Below are 19,328 nucleotides of genomic sequence, written 5' to 3' on the forward strand. Positions count from 1 at the left end.
CGTTATGTTATTAGAAATGTGACGTAATTCACACCCTTCTGTGGAGTGACGGAGAAATGAGACACGTGTTTTGTTTCACAGTTGAAATGTGGTTAAGGAAATGAGTCACAGTATCGAGGAGCACGGTCCAGAGCGCCGCCATGTGTTGTATAGCGATTCCTTGACATTTTTTTAAAAGTCTCTGCTGAAATGTGCTCTACTGCTTGCTAACAGAGAAGGGAGGTTAAACACCGTTCTGATGTGATTTTGTATCAGTTTAAAGCTGAATTTCACTAGTTGTCCTTTGCCAAGTTAACTTGTTCACATGAACGCAATGTTTTACGGTCCGATTTAATGTAATAAGAGATGTTAAACACACACAGGTATGTATTTTTTACTTGATTCTAGTTATTCGATGTATCCCCTTTTATATCTGTTTACGTTTTCATGTATCCGTTCAGCAGATGCTTTTCTTCAGAGACGAGTAGAGACATCCCTCCATTTACGAACTCTCTTTATACAACATTTCGCTATTGAGGCTCCTGGCTTTGTCATACCCAGTTTTCGGTTTTAGGATGAAAAGTCAGTACGGACAACCCTCTACTTACGTAATTTCAATTTATGTAAATCCAGATTAACGTACAAGATTCCCGACATACACATTATTTATGGACAGCGCTTTTATTTTACGCAAAACATCTGAAACACATTCAGCGCAAGTCGGCGTAACCAGACAAAGCAGGAAGCTCCACGTTCCCAGTTCTCGCACGTTTTGAGCTGTGAACTCATCTCCTCTCATTAGCGTAGTGCTTTTTTCCCATATTTTTACCCTTTTCATTATTCACAGTTCCTGCTAGTAAATGTGCACTTGAAAAAAACGAGACTCGTCTCCCAAGCATCCAGCAATCGATTTGGAGCTGAGATTGAAAATAATAAGGAAGTTTGAAGGTGGACAAAGATTATGATCTGCAGAACGGGAACCAGGTTTGGTCGTATCGACTAAAAATACGATAGTGATGCTGAAGGTATAAAGGAGCAGTGAAAGGAAGAGCGAGCGTGAAAACGACAAGAATAACGAAGAAACGTCAAGGTGCAACAACTGAGATGGAAAAATTATTAATGTCATTATGCTGAATGGTGGGGGAGGAAGGGAATCCGACATGCAGAAATTTCGACTTACGCAAATAGACGGTCCTTCAACCCCGTACGTAAGTCGGGGGATATCTGTATAACGAAATTCAAAGCCCGTCCAAGTCAAAAATCCAAGGTCGAGAGACGTGACAGTTCTGCGAGTGAGGAAGTGCAGTAATGTACCATTGTTGGCGCTCTCTTTGTTGCCGTTTACTGGATATGAAAAAGAAAAAAAAAAAAAAACTTTGTTTCACAAATATATTTCCTAGAAGCACAGCCAGTACTTTAACCACCGTAAGTGTTTGATTACCACGGAGCGATTCGTGTTGCATCCATCTCTATAAAACAGAAAGGGTTACAGGGGTACCGTTCGATCCACACAGAGGTCAGATGTGCTGAAAAACCAAGAACTCAGCAGAGACCAAAGCTGTCAGAGGGAATTTGTTTACATACTAAAGTTTCTGTCAATAATGTGAGAGAGAAGTGCACACTGTCCATCCCCTCTGACGCCAAGTGACATAAAATCACGTAGAGATGTACGAGGACAGACGACAGGCAACGGGAAGCGTACGTACATGTAGATGAAGAGCACCTGGAGCCCCGGTCAGATGACGAGACACGTAGAGTGAATCCATGATCCCACACAGTCGATTTTTGTCCACCAACCTCTTTTCCCACATACTTGATGGAATCCAGCAGGGTCAAAAAGTCGGACTCAGGGTGGTCCAGCCAGGAGACGCAGTGTGAGGGTGGTGCCCAAGAACACGTCCAGCTTCACCCTCCATACGAACTCTACGTCTCTACATTTTTTTTCTCACCAAAGGTTAAAACTGGAGAAAACACAAAACCGCCTTTTACACCAAGGTAAAGTCACAGATTAAGGATTACCATGGTATTTGAAAACAATATTAAAGACTGCTTGATAATTTAATGACGCAAAGTAAAAGCCGAACGTGACACACAGCCTCGAGGGCCTTTCGGATCCCAAACAAACACCAGCGAGTTGACGGCGTGTGCAGTTCTGAGGACGAGAGCATATTTACAGTGCTGCGGCTGGAAGGGCAGCGGTCTGGTCCACTACTGGTCCTCGGAGCGCGTGCGGGGACAGACAGCCATGTCGGGTCACGTCAGGTCGTGTCGGGCCATGACGGGAGAGTCGGAATGGTGCGGAAACACAAGGGGGACTGTGGCGTACTAAGGAAACGTACCGTGCGGTTTACTCAGCTACTGCCATCCAGACTGTAAGAATTCTGCTGAACAGGACTATTAATAGCGGAATGAGATGTAAACTGGAGTCGTGATGATTCTAGATGATTCCGCTGAGCGGCACACCGGTCCCACCGGAGTCGACGGACACGAGGGGGACGGATGTGCAGAAATCGGACCCCGGGGATCGACACCGGATGGGAGCGGTAGGTGGGGTGGCTGCATCCACTCTCACCGCACCAGGGTCTCCATGAGGGGCTCCATGGCCGCCAGGAAGGAGGCCTCGAACTCGTGGTCGGAGAAGCGGGTGACAGAGCGGCGGGCGTTACGCCGGACCTCCAGCCTGGCGGCAGGGCTCAGCGAGAGGATTCGCTCCAGCGCGTCGGCATAGCTGCTCTCGTCGTCCGCCAAGAAGCCCGTGGGGGCGCCTTCATACGGCACCACGATGTCCAGCCGGGGACCCCCGGATCTGTGGGCCAGGACCACTGCTCCGGCCGCCATGCACTCCACCACACCTGGGAAGGAGAGGAGAGGAAAGGGAGGGGGGAAGTGAGGGGAGGTCCTCCTCCTACAGTACGCCGTTCCTTGAGCACCGCCCACCGCGCTCGCTACCCAGTTACTCCGAGGGTTACGGTTAACCTACTGATGCCGAAGTGCTCGTTCCACATGGTGTGCAGCCCCACAGTGGCCCCCACCAGCTCCTCCTTCAGCTCCTCGAAGGGCACATTCAGTTTGAACTCCACCCTGTCAGCGACACCCAGCTCCTGGCACAGCCCCCTCAGCATCAGCACCCTGTCCTCGTCCTCCTGGTTCCGGCAGCCGCCCACAAGCACCAGCTTCAGCGCCCCGCGCTCTAGTCCCGCCGGCTTCCTGTCCAGGAGGGTCCGGAAAGCGCAGATCTGCAGCCGGTGGTCTTTCTCCGGTCGGAATTGGCTCACCGACACCACCGTGTGGCACTTCCGGCTGGCATCCTCCTCCAGCGGGGCGTCCAGAAAGGCCTGGACGTCGCAGGGCGGGTAGACAATAACGGTGCGGTTCGGCGCTCGCCACAGCGCCAGGATGTGACCCAGCGTCCATGTGGAGTTGACCATGACCACATGGCTGCAGGAGCCGGCAAGGCCGTAGAGCAGGGCGAAGGCGCAGTAGTACATGACCTTGATGGCGCTCAGCACCGGGTTGTGCGCGATGTAGCCAGGGTTGTTGAAGCGCGGGTTCCGCTCGCGCACCACAGACAGCATGTCGGTGCTCACCGTAGGGTAGTGCACGTAGCTGGCGACGCGGCAGTCGCCCAGGTAGCGGAAGATGGGCAGCGTGAAGGCATAGCCCATGGAGTCCACGTAGATGTCGGGCACGAACTCGCAGAGCGCCTCCCAGCCCAGGAAGACGGAGCCTACGCTCTGGCCGAGCAGCGTGAAGTGCGGGTACAGGGTCGCCTCCACCAGGAAGCGGTGCTTCAGGAACACGAACCTGACCGGTCGCGGAAGCCTGATGTTGAAGCGCCGCCTCGCACCGTCCAGGATCTGCTCGCTTGTCACACCCTCGTCTCCCGTGTACACCACGAAGGAGACGTCCTGGTACCTGGGAGAGAGGTACGCAGAGGAGGCAGAAAGAGCGCTGCGTTCAGACAGACTCTAGACTGCTGGCACCCTGCGCTCAGCGAGAGCACACACACACGCACACACACACACACACAGGTAAACGAGGGATGATCAATACAGGGTTCCAGGTCCCAAAAACCTCCTTGTTGGTGACGTGCCAATCAGAGAGGGGCAGCAATCCCCCACCACCCCTTACCTGTGTTGCAGGGCCCTGATAGCACACCAGAGGACCCGCTCCCCGCCCCCTCCGGCGTTGCAGTACGGGTGAAAGAAGGCCACGACCGGGCTGTTCTCCCGGGCCAGGCGGGCGCTCCTGCTATGCTGCAGCCACATCCTCACCCCCATGACGAGGATGACCAGGAGTGCGGACAGCACCAGGCACAGATACAGGCACGGCAGGAACAGGGACCACAGCAGCCTGGGAGAGCAGATATTGAGGGGGAGGAGGCTGTGATTGACCATGTTCTTCATGGTCCCAAGTACAGTGAAAGAGGAACCTGGGGATCCAGCTGCAGTTCGGCGAGACGACTCAGCAATCGTGGCTGAGGAAGCCTCCCGTTAAACCGCTGCCTACGCATGGCGGCGCAGCAGGTAGCGCCGGTGTCTCACAGCTCTTGGGCTGACGGTTCAAACACAGAATTTGATTTTGTCCCACAGTCCAAAGCACTTGCACTGATCTCCAGCACTGGAGCTGGACTGAACGGGTTCCTGTCAGCGGCTCAGCGGACAGTCAGCCAAGTCGCACTGGAGAAATGATTTACTAATGATTATTAATACTGATACTAGAAAGTGTTATTGATCAATTCATCAAGCAAACAATTTTCTCCAAAGTGAGGTGCAGTACTTATTATGAACAGGTGTTTATGTGACCATCAATGTTAGATTCACTACAGTAAACTGCCTACAGTCACTGACACACCTGTACATCACCAGCGGAACGCAAACACACGCGCAGACACGCGCAGACACGCGCAGACACACGCTACAGCCAATCTAAAGTCACCAATCAGCCTGAAACAGCTCCAGGACAGTGGGAGGAAACCAGAGCACCTGAAGGAAACCCACACAACACAAGGAAGGAGAACAGTGTGTCACATTCGAACCCAGGTCAGAAGGTGGGGGCACCTGCGCTTCCCGCTGCGCCACTGTGTGCAGTTCACAGCTTAAGTTATGATCATGATCCATCAGGGTACAAACAGAACGGACTGTGCGGAGGTAGCGCGCGCCCGGATGCATCCAGAAAGAAAGGGTTATCCACTAGTAGGTCCATTCACTCACTGAATCCCAGTATATCAGAGTAAACACAGTGACAGTGTATTCCTCTACCGCACAGGCGCTCGCAGCGCGCGCTTCAACACACGTAGTAATTACTCGTCAGTTCGCATCCAGCGGGACGGGAAACGCGCCGGTATAACAATCAGGGTTCCGTACCTGATAACATCGCACAAGCAGAGAGACAAGTGATCATGCGGAGCCATTTCTGTCAGCATGATATAACCTTTGACCCCGGATGTTAAATTGAAGTTGTTCCTGAATGTGTCCGCTTTTTGATCGGGCACAGGGAATCGCTTCTGAGTCCGGATGTTAAATGTAACTTCCGGTTTATGTCGGACGGTGATTGGACAATGACGAGCGGTAAAGAACGCCTCTGATTGGCGGACAGGGTGGCAGTTTTCCCGCTCGACTTCGAAACGGGTTGTTGTTTAGTTACTGTGGCGTTTAAACGTCCGTACTGGAACACAGCAATACCGCAGTGACGTTTTCTACATTTCAGCAAAGAATAACCTACCAGAGTCTTTTTTTAAAAAATTTATTTAAAGGTTTTCGTTGCAGCGCTCACTTCAATGAAGGGTTTTTTCGCGGGCTACAAAGACTCTAAATTGAGAAGCCGCCGAGTGGCGCCTTTTCACCTTTTTCTCAAAACATCCATTGGCATTGCCGCCTTAGAAACAGAAGAAAATCTTTAGAAAATAACAATTTTATCAAAGACTGTGGCTTAGTTAATGAGAGCTGTGCTGTTGCAGAGCGTAGAAATAAAAACATGCCGTCCCAGTTCCCGAGAAGCAGAAATAAAAACAAATTAAAAAGTAGCTATGCGTGTAAAGCGGCCTCAAAACATGCAGATGAACACAGATGTTATATATCATGTAGAAAAGGAACTAACTCTCCTAGAGTGCAGGACTGTGGCACTATGAAGGGTTAGGGTTAGTTTGTGGACAGGGCTGGGTCACAGCAAACTGCAAATCCACAAACAAGGGCTGCAGGTGTGACAGCGTATCTCTGTGTAGAATTTTCCGGAAGGTGTCCGGACTCCCAGAATTCCTCTGAACTGCCATGCGGGTCGACAGAAATGGAAACGCTTGAGCCGTGTTCATGTTTAAAGGGGGAACTCGAGGGGTGGATGTTTGCAAGACAGCAGGAAACTGGTAAAATACAGTTCAGTGGAGATTGAAGTACACAGTGGGAGTAATGAACTTCAATTGAGAGCTAGGGTGGCACAGCAAGTAGTGCTGCTGTCTCACGGTGCTTGGGTGGTGTGAGAGGACATGGGTTCAAACCCCACTCAGTCTGTGTGTAGTTTGCATGTTTCCTCTGGGTGTTCTGGTTTCCTCCCACAGTCCAAAGTCATGCTGTTCAGGTTCACTCATAGTGTGTGAGTCACTTGTGTCTGTCACTGCTCAGCGAGCTAGAGAAGGACCCCAAGCTGGTTTACCACATCGGCCTGTCCCCCGCCAAGCTGCCGGACCTGGTGGAGAACAACCCCCTGGTCGCCATAGAGATGCTGCTCAAGCTCATGCAGTCCAGCCAGATCACGGAGTACTTCTCCGTTCTTGTCAACATGGACATGTCCCTGCACTCCATGGAAGTGGTGAACAGGTGATGTACTGCTCTAGTGTCCCTCAGTAAGATGCTGCCCCTGTTCTGATATGGTAATTACCTGGCTGTATAAACAGGTGAATAATTCTAAGTAGCTTTGGAGAAAGGTGTCAGTTAATTGAACAAATGGACCTGGTTTCCAGTCTTTTTGTACAAAGTTGAAAATGGATTTTATGAACATAATGAAGCAGCCGAATTTGAGGGTAAACATGCTCCAGCTTTTTTCTTTTTTTTCTTTTTTTTTCTTTTTGGCTTTCCAGGTTAACGACAGCAGTGGACCTTCCTCCGGAGTTCATCCACCTGTACATCTCCAACTGCATTTCTACCTGTGAGCAGATCAAAGACAAGTACATGCAGGTACGGTGCCCCTCGGTCACAGCCATGTGTAGAACCACCTGCAGCTCCACATTTTGTATGGATCAGTGACCCATTGTAAGCAGTGTATCTAGTAGTGTAAGTCACTGCAGCGAATAAGGTGTGTGGGCTGATAACTACATAGAGTTCACTGGAAGTCGCTTGGAAGAAAAGTGTCTGATAAATAAATAAATGTAATGAGCCTCCGCTCTACAACATCCTGAAAGAGGAAAACAGGTGGTAGTTCAACAAGAGGACAGATGGAGACAAATCAGACTTGGTTTGTTTTCTATATTTGTTCTGCGGCTCCACAGAGGCTGACTGAGCCCCGTTCTGGCGTACATCATTACTGTAGGCTGTGTGGTCGCTGGCCAAACTTAGAGCACACATGCAGTTCAGGAAAGGCACCAGCACTGTGACACTGGACTTCATACCACAATGTGTGATGTTACCTACAGTATGAGCTGTGTCTCTTTGCAGGGACACTGGCATGGCAGGGATCCTAGGCCATGACTCAGAGGTGGACAGCAGGGCCTCAAATGCACTTCTCCCATGTAAATACCGATATGATCACACACCGGTGCTGGTTCTGGTTGCGACCCGGTTGGAGGAAGCCAGAGGGCCGCGTCGCGAACAGGGAGTCGTGTGTGAAATGGCAGGAAGCGCGGATCCGAACACACGCGCGGGTTTTCCCCACCAGGTTGCGTCTCTGCACTCACTCGATTGCCTTATAAAGACAAAGCATCATCTCGTTCCTGTTCTCACATGACTTCCTTCCTCCTTTCGTCTCAGCCGATCGGTTGGCCTTCGGCTGTCTCCTGTCAGTGCAGCGGCGCGCGCACCAGAGCAGCACAGCGACCCTCGCACCCGCACCCACAGCACCTCCGATCCACCTGAACCAGGTAACCATGTGTCCCTTGGGGGCCCTTGCTACATCAGACCAGTGGGCAGCGCAGCAGTGAAGGGACTGGCCGTGTACTCGCTCAGGTGCAGTGGTCAGGTGTTGGCAGGGGACTGGGGGGTGTAGCTTCCGCAGGCCTCCTGAATTTTGAGTTACTGCAGAAAATGTGAACTTTTTCTATAAATGAGAAACTGGCATGAACAGACGGGGGAGGGACTGTAAACTTGCAGGTGCAGCTCTGCGAGACTGTGGGAGGTGAGGTTGCTGTCGGAAAGGTTCGAACCTGGGGCCAGCAATGGGGGGACTGGCGTGCCCCTGAGGGTCACAGGCAGTGCAGACAGAGTAGAAACACTGGACACCGAGCAGGGGCTTCAATGCAGGGAGGGTCTAAGTTCTGAGCAGGTGCTGCAGCGGTGTTACGGTGTGGTTAAGGGTCAGTAGACTGTGGTAAGAAGGCTGTGGGTGGTTTAGTGGTTATAGCCGCTACCTCTTAATATAATGGACTTGGGTTCAAATCCCATCTCCTGCGGTAGTGCCCTGGATCAAAACAGCTTCTTACCCTGAATTGATAGAGCAGTACCACCCGGTAGTACAAAGGGGGTTTAATCAGTGATGATCGGTGAATCAATCATGAGTTCCTTTGCAGAAAAGAGTGAGAGAGATCGGGAGCTGCAAGAGACACAGTGACTGTGTCTCAGCAGAGACGCACTGGAAACAGTGTAATTTTGTGGTTAAAACGGAAATATGTACGTGTGAGCAGGACAGTGGATGTGGAGCTCTGCGTAGCTTTGAAATCACAGTGTTGGTGTTGTGTTCGCTCTCAAGGCACAGCTTCTGCACACGTCCTTTCAAACTGGAGTTTCCAAGATCACTGTAGAAGCAGTAAAATGATGTAAGCAGACATGCTTGTGAGCTCTGTGCTCTTGTTGAGGGTTCAGTGCAGCCGTCTGTCTGAATCAGGACCGTCCTCTCTCTCTCTCACACACACGCACACACACACACAGGCGTCTTTCTGTCCAGTCATTTGCTGTGGGAACCTGCCATGTTTGGAGGCCCCATGGTGGGACAACGCCCCAGTGAGCCCCACAGAAGGGGAACAAGAGCTCCCAAGACGGCAGGACGTCTCTCAAATCACAACCGCGAGAGAAAGAGGAACCGCGGAGCAGAAACACTCAACATGGTGTTTGGAATTTCACACATCTCAGATCCCCATGGAGGTGGTTGAGGGTCCAGGGAAATGTGTTTCCCCGTCGCTGTAGAAAAGTCCCGGGTTTTCAGCTTCAGGCCCTGAACCGTGGGACTCAAAGTGAAACCGTTGGCCAGGAAGTGATGCCAGCGTTTCACACCGTGGTGAAAACATGATGATCGCAGCACAAGGGGTTGTTTTAAACACAGGGTAAGAGCACGTTGGCAAAACTCCTGCTTTCACCACCACTGGCTTGCACCTGTTGCGTTATGCCGTGGCAGCAGCACACGTCTGCTGGAGCAACGGTCCGAAATGAGGGCTGACTTCGCGACTGAAGTTGCATCATACTGCTGATATTTATTACGGTGTTATTAATGAAGAGTCTCAGGTCAAATGATCGGTGTCTTGTACAGTTCAGGCAGGGTTCTGAACCTATTGTCCACAGGTCCCTTGGGGGTCCATGAAGTGCAGGCTTGCTGTGAAATAACATCTAAATTAATGAAGGTAAAAATAAAAATATCACCATACTATTGCTACCTGTGTTGTAATTCCACGGGAAGGTGATCAGTTTTCATTGCCATAAACCGAGTGCAATGTTTTCTCCAAATGTATTTATGGACATTTTTCTAGAAGGGTTCTTAGCTGCCACCAAATTAGTAACGAGGTCTGTGGACTAGGAAAAGGTGAAAGACCTCGGATTTATGGTGAAACAGAGGTGATATGGAGGGAAGTCTGAATTCAAGGTTAACTGCCAGTCACAGTGGTGAGGTTATGGTTTGGACAGTTCGGGATTTGAAAAGATCAGTTGACGGGGCTCCAGGGGTCCAGCATGTAGCAAACATGGTGACAGACTGCAGGTTTTTGCGAGATGTGCTGTAACACCTCACTCCCCGTTCAAACCGCAGCGCTCAGTGACGGCTTCCTGCGCTCGGCACCGCGAGCGGGCCGTACGTTTCACACCTGGGTGCAGGAAGGCTGCCGCGGAGCCATGATCTCCACAAACACACACATTATCTTTACATATATCGCTTGTCAGCTTTTCAGCGAAGGTTGAACTGCAGCGTTTTGACATTTCACATTATTTCATGACATTGTACTGTACATCACAACCTTACTTCCGCTGTATAAGTCAGCAAATAATTCTAGATAGTATAACATTGTATGTCATTTGGAGACAATATCAGCTAAATAAATACTAATTGTTGTTGTTGTTGTTATTATTATTCAGGGCCGTTAATAATTTTAACATTAATAGTAAAAAAAAGAAAAAGTTCACTATTATTATATAATAATACCATTACTTTTATTATTGTTATCATTTATCTGACACTTTTCTGCAGTGTGATCTAAAGTGTTAAGCAAATGAACTGTGATTTACCCATTTTTTTTCTTCAGCTGTGTAATTTTTTTTTTTACGTACGTACACACACATATACATAGAGACACTTTGACATACACACACAAAGACACATGGATGCATATGTACCAGGCCTTGTGTCAGAGCCTGAAAAGGAGACATGTGGGTGAGCAGACGACACAAAATACACACCGATATGTCCCAGCTGGGCAGCATTTGGAGCCTCAGTGGCAAAAGGGACAAATGTCACCCAGACTTTCATGTGTAAAGGGACAGAACGGTTGAGGGACAGAAGTGTCATCGACGCTCAAGGGAGGTCTGAAAAAGGGGAAACGCAGTGTGTTTCTGCGCTAAAACTGAAAGGCCCACAGACACATTCCTTTTTTGGTTCCACTGCAGGGAACTTTGGCAGGGAAGTCGGACAGGGAAGCACACCTGCACCGCATGCAGCAGTGTGCTTGCCGTGACCCGAGAGTGCCTTACACATGCACCGTCAGAGCGCACCACACACGTGTCGCCCCCCGCGTCGTCTCGGTCCGAGCAGCTCGGCGCCATTGCTTCACACCTCCTCCCGCTGCTGGCTTTTGGCCATCCCCCCCCCCCCCCCCCCCCGCTCAAGAGCGGCTCCTCGGAGGCAGAAGTCACCCAGGGGTTTCATAACGAAAGAAGCTTGATGTTCAGAAATATAGGAAGTGGAGACCACAGCTCCAAAAACAGCTCATGTGCTGCAAACAAAAAGCTTTTCTGAGTAATTTGCTAAAAGGGGGAAACAGATGAGAGTGGCACTCGAACCTTCGCCAGAGTTGTGAGAGCGTAATGAGACTCTCTCATTCTTGGGCTCAACTTTCGGCTTGCAGTTAGCTGGGTCAGCAGGGTGCATAGCGGTTAGAGCACCACCCTTGGGTTTAGCGCACCCAGGTTCGAATCCCACCTCCTGCTATGGTATCCTTGATCAAGGTCCTTACCCTGAAGTGACACAATGTAAAAAGAGGTAAATCCAGTGTAAGTAGCTCAACATTGTGAATTGCTTTGGAGAAAAGTGTCAGATACATGAATTATACATTTTACACCTATAATAAGCAACCTTCTCACAAACCCCGTCATGAACATGTGAGCAGCGTGACGAATCCCGTATTCAGTGCCATCTGTCATGGTTTTCAGCAACTTTCACGATGGCCGAAACGGCGCAGATCTCCCAGGATGAGATGGAGGACCTTCGGGAGGCCTTCTCCAAGATTGGTGAGGGAGACATTATCTGGATGGAGCAGTGTGTGTCCATGTCCATATAGGCTCAGCACCGGTATCTACACGTTTACCCATGTCTGACCTTTTGACCTCTGAACTCGCCCCCCCCCCAAACAGATGTAGACTCTCATGGTTACATCGGCACCGATGACCTCAACGACCTCTTCAAGGCGGCTAACCTGCCGCTGCCTGGGTACAGGATCAGGGAGATCATCCAGGACCTCACCTCAACCGGCGCTCAGCATGAGGGCAAGGTCACCTTCGACGAATTCATCAGTGTGAGTGGGGTCAAAGATCAAGTTCAGCTGCAGCCTGAAAGCCATCAGTATAGCGACTATGAATGGCCAGCAGCGCTGCAGTTAAACCATAGGCTCAGCAGGTGGAGTACTGGTTCAAGCTGCCTCCTTGCCTTCCTCAAAGGACTCGGGTTCGAAATGAGAAACTCAAAATTTAACATCTTCATGTGGGGCGGGACACTTTGCTTAGTAGTTGACAGGTTTTAAAGGTGTGGCCCTTGTCCTGCAGGTGGTCCGGGGGCTGAAGAGCTCCGAGGTGGCCAAGACATTCCGCAAAGCCATCAACAAGAAGGAGGGCATCTGCGCCGTGGCAGGAACGTCGGAGCAGTCGGGCACCCAGCACTCCTACTCAGGTTGGCTGTGGTGTCACTGGGGCCCATCCTTGACCTTAGAGCTGGTGTCTCGTTGTGGAAGATCAAGCCCTCATCGTCTTAGCGAGTCGATCTTCCCTCCGCTCCAACACTCCAAGGCAGACCCAATGGCCCTCAATGGATCCACACAACATGATGAAGCAGATTCCTTCAACCCAATTTTGAGAGCACTTACGGAACAGAAAAAAGTTTTGTTTCCAATAGAACATAACAGCACATATTCCTGCTACCTAACATGACAAAATCTTAAGTCCAGGAGGCCCCACAGCTGTGAACTAGCAGAGCTTCTGTCCTGACCCCTGATGTTAGCTGGGTGATGATTGCACAATGGCTAGGAGATCCTCAGCTGCTCTTCATATGGTGGACAGAGGGAGGCTACAGGGTGAGTTCACCACTGCTGGTCTCATTCTGCCCTTATCATCATTCTGTCCCCCCAGAGGAGGAGAAGGTGGCCTTTGCAAACTGGGTGAACAAAGCCCTGGAGAAAGATCCCGACTGCAAGCACATCCTGCCCATAGACCCCAGCACGAACGACCTCTTCAAGGCTATGGGAGATGGAATCATCCTGTGGTACGTCCCACGGTTACGTGAGCACGTGTCCAGGAGTGGACGGCGCTTTGTGCCATTACTGCAGTGACAGAGGGGCTCTTGCTTTCGTCTCTTTGTGCACTTCCACCATTTAGCAAGATGATCAACCTGTCCGTGCCCGACACCATCGACGAGAGGACCATCAACAAGAAGAAACTCACACCTTTCACCATTCAGGTACTTGACATTCATAAATCATGTTAAATCTCTTTTGAATTGATGTTTGAAACATGTAAAATTTAATTTTAGTGTAGTATGAATACTCCTCATGTTAGGAACGAAGGAGTTATGAATTTTCAAAGATACATTTTCCCTTTTATTAATTTTTCTTCTTATTTGTGTTCCTGAAGTTGTAGGAATAGCTGCTAGTGTAGTGGCCAGAGCTGCAGCCTTTGAACCCAAAGGTTGCAGGTTTGATTCCCACCTCCAGCTGTAGTACCCTTGAGCAAGATACTTATCCTAAAATTGCTCCATTAAAATGACCCAGCTGTATAAATGGGTAAATAAGTAGAGTAGCTTACCATTGTAAGCTGCTTTGGAGAAAAGCATCAGATAAATGTAAAGTGCAGCTTTTTGTCCATCATTTTAAGTTTTGATGTTATTGTAGCTTGAAGTTAATAATAATACTAAAATGATAGTCTTACAAAAAGGTTTTTATTTATTGTAGTTACACCCGTGACATTTACAGACCCCAACCTGAGAAAGAATTGAGTGACACTTGTATTATGTACCTTTTACTGATTGTGGCTTAAAAGTGAATTACAGCGTTATGAGCAAAACAATTTACAGACACTTCTGGTTTCAGCTGTGTTTCTAAGCTTGAGTAACACTGTAGTCTGATGCATCTGTAAGAATATTAATAAAGGACATTATCTGTTCTAGCGCACTCTTTCAGTTTGTTAACCCACAAACCCACCAGTTGCTTTATGCTGAACCTGACAGTGTTGGCTGGAGCTCTCGCAAATTTGATCTGGAGGCAGAAAACGAGTGTTGTCGTCGTTCCCCCCCCCCCCCCCCCCCCCCCCCGTTGTGGGCCAGGATGTGGCTTTTCACGTTTCCTGTTTCAGAGGCCCACCAGCAATCCCACAATGCCGTTTTGCTGTGTGTTCTCGAACAGGAAAATCTGAACCTGGCGCTGAACTCTGCATCTGCCATCGGCTGTCACGTGGTGAACATCGGGGCGGAGGACCTGAAAGAGGGCAGGCAGCACTTGGTCCTGGGCCTGCTGTGGCAGATCATCAAGATCGGCCTCTTCGCCGACATTGAGATCAGCAGGAACGAGGGTACCGTTGTGCAGCATCACTGGACACCCCTTTGGGGTTCATTCCCAGTATTACATTAATAAGGGATAATGTAATAATAAGTCTCATTCTGTGTGTGTGTGTGTGTGTGTGTTCAGCCCTGGTTGCTCTGCTGAGAGATGGCGAGAGCCTGGAGGACCTCATGAAGCTCTCTCCCGAGGAGCTACTGCTGCGCTGGGCCAACTACCATCTGGAGAATGCCGGCTGCCCCAAGATCAACAATTTCAGCTCCGACATCAAGGTGCGCCTGCACCTGGTAGCCACTCAAACACTCACCTCACCGGCCTTGTTCCCAGACGTTCTGAGATGATCTCGTTGCCTTCTCGGTTGCCCACAGGACTCAAAGGCCTATTACAACCTCCTGAACCAAGTGGCCCCCAAGGGTGATGAGGAGGGAATCCCTGCCATCACCATCGACATGTCGGGAATAAGGGTGAGTCAGCGCTACGCCAAGGTCTTTGGGAACCTGGTGCCTTAACTGCTCCTGCCTCACTTACAGTGCTGAGTGTTTCTGAGTCTGTATGTGGTGCCACCTGCAGGAGAAGGAAGACCTGAAGCGTGCGGAGTGCATGCTGGACCAGGCCGACCGCCTGGGCTGCCGGCAGTTTGTCACGGCGACCGATGTCATCCGCGGCAACCCCAAGCTGAACCTGGCCTTTATCGCCAACCTGTTCAACACATACCCAGCCCTGAAGAAGCCAGAGAACCAGGACATCGACTGGAGCTCCATTGAGGGTGAGAACAGCATTTCTGGAACGATCCTCATATTCTCAGCATTATGCAATGAATGATAAATAACAAACGGATTGAGCTGTGAGCTGGTGCTGGCTGTGCGTATGACCCACGAATCAACAACCGTCCCGCGCTTTACCATGTTTAGATCAGAGTCATCGTGTTCCCGCTCATCACCTGTCCTCGTTCCAGGTGAGACCAGAGAAGAGAGAACGTTCAGGAACTGGATGAACTCGCTGGGCGTCAACCCTCGCGTGAACCACCTCTACGTGTAAGGAGGCGCCAGAGATCACAAGCTCCTCCTCAAGTCTGCTAGATGTGGAGAGATCGCCGCTGAAAGTTCCTGTGTACTTCCCCGTGTAGTGCATTGCAGTTAAAGGAACATTGTAGATATTTAGAGATATGGACATACCAGCCACTGATTGATCAAGTACACAATTTAGCCTGAAGAAATTTCTTCCTCCAACTAATAAACAAGGTCTGATTTTCCCATTAATACCTGTAAATTTGAATTTACGTTTGACAATCTCCTTGACCAAGATATTTTTTCTAAGGTTGCGTTAAAATCCCCCTCAGCTGAGGCAGTGCATTTGGGCATTTATGTGACTGTACGAAATCTTCTCCCTCATCACACCAAGTAAAACATCCTCTCAAGATGAAGATTTAGAGTCGTAAACAGTGAGGAGAATCGTAGTGACCAGACAGGTGGGGAGAAGCACCACAGTGAAGTGACCACTGGGGTCACAGTAGAAGTAACACACTCTGCCAGAGCTGTTCTTTCAGAGGGTACGGTATGTCGTGGGCACCTTGGGTGAGGATAGTGGAGGTGATGATGGTTGGAGACACCCCTAAGAAAGGAAAAGAGAAACAAAGAGAAGATACGGAAGTGTTGTCTTGAGCCTCAAGGTGTGCTTGTGTTTCCTGCAGAGATCTGGCTGACGCCATGGTCATCTTCCAGCTCTACGAGAAGATCAAGGTGCCGGTGGACTGGAGCCGCGTGAACAAACCGCCATACCCGAAACTGGGTGGCAACATGAAGAAGGTGAGATGAGCCCCAGACACTAACTTAAAACAAAAACCACAAAGCGGCAGTGACCCAAAGTAGACTGTACTGGAAGCACCCGACAGTGTGCTTCCACACGACCACACCCAGACTGAAGGCCAAACTGCAGACCCTGACAGTGTGAAGGGGATCAGAGGAGCTCCAGTGCTTTTCACATGCCCACTTCACTGCTCCTCTGGCCAAACTACACACTCTTTCCCAAATGTATTATTTGTGGTGATGTTCTTTTTCTCCCCACGAGACTTAATTTACGTCACAAGTGATTTACAAGCACAGCACTATAAATAACACAAACATTTTACTAAAATTTGTTAGTTAAAAAAAAAAAACGTTTTATTTATGTACAACAAGCTTACTGTGATGTCAAAATGAGTGTAAAGAAATCACATATACAATACTTTTGAATGAGATGTCGGTTGCATGACCGGATCGCCTCCCCCACACCCCACCCCCATAGGACTGTGCAGAAGAAATGAACAAGTGACGTGATAAATATTTTTAAATGGTCTGAGATGCTCGGTATTGCGTTCTAAAAATAAGTCGAAGCATCACTTCAAGTGCAAAGCTCAGAAAAGAAAACACAAAAGCCTGTTGCTCCTTGCAGCTGGAGAACTGCAACTATGCCGTCGACCTGGGCAAGAACCAAGCCAAGTTCTCACTGGTGGGCATCGCCGGGCAGGACCTGAACGAGGGCAACCGCACGCTCACCCTGGCCCTGCTATGGCAGCTCATGAGGAGGTACTGTTCCCGTAGTTCCCCAACCCACCGTGTGTCCAGAGAGCAGTGGGGGAACTGACCCCTGACCTTCCTACACCTCCCGTTCCCCTCCTGCTTGCAGGTACACACTGAACATCCTAGAAGATCTGGGCGATGGGCAGAAGGTGACCGATGATACCATCGTCACCTGGGTAAACGACACACTGACACAGGCGGGCAAAGGCACCATCACTGGGTTCAAGGTGGGTGACGGTCAGGGAGTGTGTGTGTGTGTGTGTGTGTGTGTGTGTGTGTGTGTGTGTGTGTGTGTGTGTGTGTGTGTGTGTGCGCGCGCGCGCGTGTGTGCACAACGGGTAGCAGACGGCTTAGAGCTGTTGCTTCCCAATCTGGAGGCTGTAGGTTTGAATCCTAGCTCCTTCTGTCATACCCCTTGATCAAAGTACTTACCCTGAACTGAAAGAGTATAAATTGCCCTGCGGTATAAATGGGTAAATCAGTGTAACTATCTTAACACTATGAATTCCTTTGAAGAAAAGTACAAGATAAATCAATAAATGTTTGTGTTTCCGTCTCCAGGACGGATCCATCAGCACCAGCATGCCGGTCCTGGACCTGATTGATGCCATCCAGCCCGGCTGCATCCGCTACGACCTGGTGAAGACCGATGACTTGTCAGACGAGGAGAAGCTCAACAACGCCAAGTACGCAGAATGACCCTCACACACTTGCCCTCTCAAACCTAGCAAAGTCCCACTTTTTCAGTGATTGACCATAAACGGACCACAATTTGGGCTACTGGGCCGACCGACACCATCGTCCAATTGTGTGATTAAACATTCTGGCACTGACTACAATAGCCTGCCATTATGCAGATCATAGGTACATATTCTCCAGCTGCACAGACTGGTAAATTGTAGTAAATAGCTTCATATTGTACATTGTTTTGCAGTTTCAGCGAAATAAATGGAGTTTATAGGCATATGTGTCATTGCTGTTCTGTGTCATAATTCCAGGTACGCCATCTCCATGGCGAGGAAGATCGGGACTCGAGTCTACGCCCTGCCGGAGGACCTGGTGGAGGTCAAGCCCAAGATGGTGATGACGGTGTTTGCCTGCCTGATGGCAAGGGGCATGAAGCGGGTGTGAGGGAGTGGCCACATTGCACATGGACAACACCTGACTTTGCCTACTTCAGTGCAGGCCCTTTGCCAAACACACAGACACACACAGACACACACAGACACACACACACACAGACACACACACACACACACACACAGAGAGCCAGGGAGGACAAAAGGCTGCCAGTATGCCAGTGCTTGGGTTCCAGCGAAGGCCTTTCAGCTCACTTCTGATCATGGCTGCCCGCTGCAATGATTCAGCCTGTTTGCATGCATATCTGTTTCCCATATTTGAGTCACTGAAATAAAAGTGACACTCGCTGTTTATTCTTATCTAGTATTCATGCGGATTGTTGTCAGTTGCTTTTCTCCAGGGCTAATAAAATGTGATCACTTTTGGTTGTTTTTACGATTGGAACCTTGCCAACTAATAAATTTTTTTCTTACAAATGATTATGTCCAGCTTTTCTTCCCCCCACATCACTGTCAAATGCAGTGAGTGACGTGGTACAACTGAGCCGTTTCAGTCTAATGGAAAGTTGAGTATGATCAGTCACATGGCCCAAGCGGACAAACTTGTTGCTCTTTTTGCTTTCTTAGAACATATAATCTATTAACATAAGTGATGTGAAGGGCAGTATGAGAAGAAATTATTGTAAAAAATTAAATCACTGCACAAAAATCCACTGTGTGCGGCATGGTGATGCAGCAGGTGCGCACAGCTGTTTGGGCACGGGTTCGAATACAGCTCAGCGTGTGCAGGGGTCTGCGTGGCTTTCCTCACACGCTCCAAAGACATGTTGCAGGTGAATCGGTAACCTTATTCTTTGCACTAAAGATCGAGATATTGGTGTTTTATGAAGATCAACTCAAAAGTTCTACCTCTGCAAAAGGATTATGAATCCAGCCACACAACAGTGAAATTAACTGTATTCTAATTAGTATTTCCACACTGGAATATTATGTTGTGCAAGGCGACATGACCCAATCGTCCCATTTACACAAATAATTGAGGCCCGGTTCCACCCTGTAGGGCACTGAAGTAGGAGTGGGAAATGGGATTTGAACCAGCATCTTCTTGAGTGCAGTTCATGTTCCTTTAGTGCAAGCCTTAAAAACTAATTATGAAACATACTGTGGAATTTTTGAATATTCACACAGTATATTCGTGAATACATCTTTATAACAATACTAGCCTAGTCAATGAAAAAAAGTTTGCAGGGGGAACATAAACGTGAACATGTAAAACTTGTATGACGATCGAGGAAACTCCGCTTCTATAGGAGCCATTTTGGATCCCGGTTG

At 49.3% G+C, this 19,328-nt stretch overlaps 2 protein-coding genes and 1 long non-coding RNA gene across 4 annotated transcripts; 2 read left to right on the forward strand and 1 right to left on the reverse strand.

The window, feature by feature from the left end:
* Positions 1-659: 659 nt before the first annotated feature.
* alg11 (ALG11 alpha-1,2-mannosyltransferase) lies at positions 660-5,417 on the reverse strand. Of its 2 annotated transcripts, XR_001965497.2 has the most exons (5): positions 5,346-5,417; positions 4,111-4,332; positions 2,960-3,894; positions 1,686-2,831; positions 660-1,323 (listed from the first exon to the last, which is right to left on the reverse strand). XR_001965497.2 is itself a non-coding variant. In XM_018739807.2 (4 exons), the coding sequence occupies exons 1-4, from the start codon at positions 5,402-5,404 to the stop codon at positions 2,548-2,550; spliced, it is 1,500 nt and encodes a 499-aa protein (XP_018595323.1). In that variant the 5' UTR covers positions 5,405-5,417; the 3' UTR covers positions 660-2,547. The 2 variants fall into 2 exon arrangements, 1 of the variants encoding a protein (XP_018595323.1); XM_018739807.2 differs by having other exon boundaries at positions 660-2,831.
* A 1,184-nt stretch (positions 5,418-6,601) lies between these two features.
* Positions 6,602-7,135, forward strand: LOC108926899 (uncharacterized). The gene is made up of 2 exons (XR_001965510.2): positions 6,602-6,791; positions 7,052-7,135. It is a non-coding gene; the product is annotated as an uncharacterized LOC108926899 (long non-coding RNA).
* An 802-nt stretch (positions 7,136-7,937) lies between these two features.
* lcp1 (lymphocyte cytosolic protein 1 (L-plastin)) lies at positions 7,938-18,476 on the forward strand. Its single transcript, XM_018739802.2, has 16 exons — positions 7,938-8,047; positions 11,751-11,828; positions 11,952-12,112; positions 12,360-12,483; positions 12,939-13,071; positions 13,185-13,266; positions 14,207-14,372; positions 14,489-14,631; positions 14,728-14,823; positions 14,930-15,125; positions 15,315-15,393; positions 16,050-16,164; positions 16,790-16,923; positions 17,024-17,144; positions 17,479-17,603; positions 17,916-18,476. Exons 2-16 carry the CDS (start codon positions 11,762-11,764, stop codon positions 18,046-18,048), a joined length of 1,875 nt encoding a protein of 624 aa, XP_018595318.1. The 5' UTR covers positions 7,938-8,047; positions 11,751-11,761; the 3' UTR covers positions 18,049-18,476.
* The last annotated feature ends 852 nt before the right edge of the window (positions 18,477-19,328 follow it).

Source organism: Scleropages formosus, chromosome 14 (genome assembly GCF_900964775.1).
Source record: "Scleropages formosus chromosome 14, fSclFor1.1, whole genome shotgun sequence".
Classification (NCBI taxonomy): Eukaryota; Metazoa; Chordata; class Actinopteri; order Osteoglossiformes; family Osteoglossidae; genus Scleropages; species Scleropages formosus.

Excerpts from the sequence above, each read along its gene's own strand:
- alg11 (XM_018739807.2), bottom strand. The coding sequence starts at position 5,404 with ATGCTGACAGAAATGGCTCCGCATGATCACTTGTCTCTCTGCTTGTGC. Across the intron at positions 3,895-4,110 it reads ATCAGGGCCCTGCAACACAG|GTACCAGGACGTCTCCTTCG; the intron begins GTAAGGGGTGGT and ends CCTCTCTCCCAG. Across the intron at positions 2,832-2,959 it reads GAACGAGCACTTCGGCATCA|GTGTGGTGGAGTGCATGGCG; the intron begins GTAGGTTAACCG and ends TCTCCTTCCCAG.
- lcp1 (XM_018739802.2), top strand. The coding sequence starts at position 11,762 with ATGGCCGAAACGGCGCAGATCTCCCAGGATGAGATGGAGGACCTTCGG. Across the intron at positions 11,829-11,951 it reads GGAGGCCTTCTCCAAGATTG|ATGTAGACTCTCATGGTTAC; the intron begins GTGAGGGAGACA and ends CCCCCCAAACAG. Across the intron at positions 17,145-17,478 it reads GCACCATCACTGGGTTCAAG|GACGGATCCATCAGCACCAG; the intron begins GTGGGTGACGGT and ends TTCCGTCTCCAG.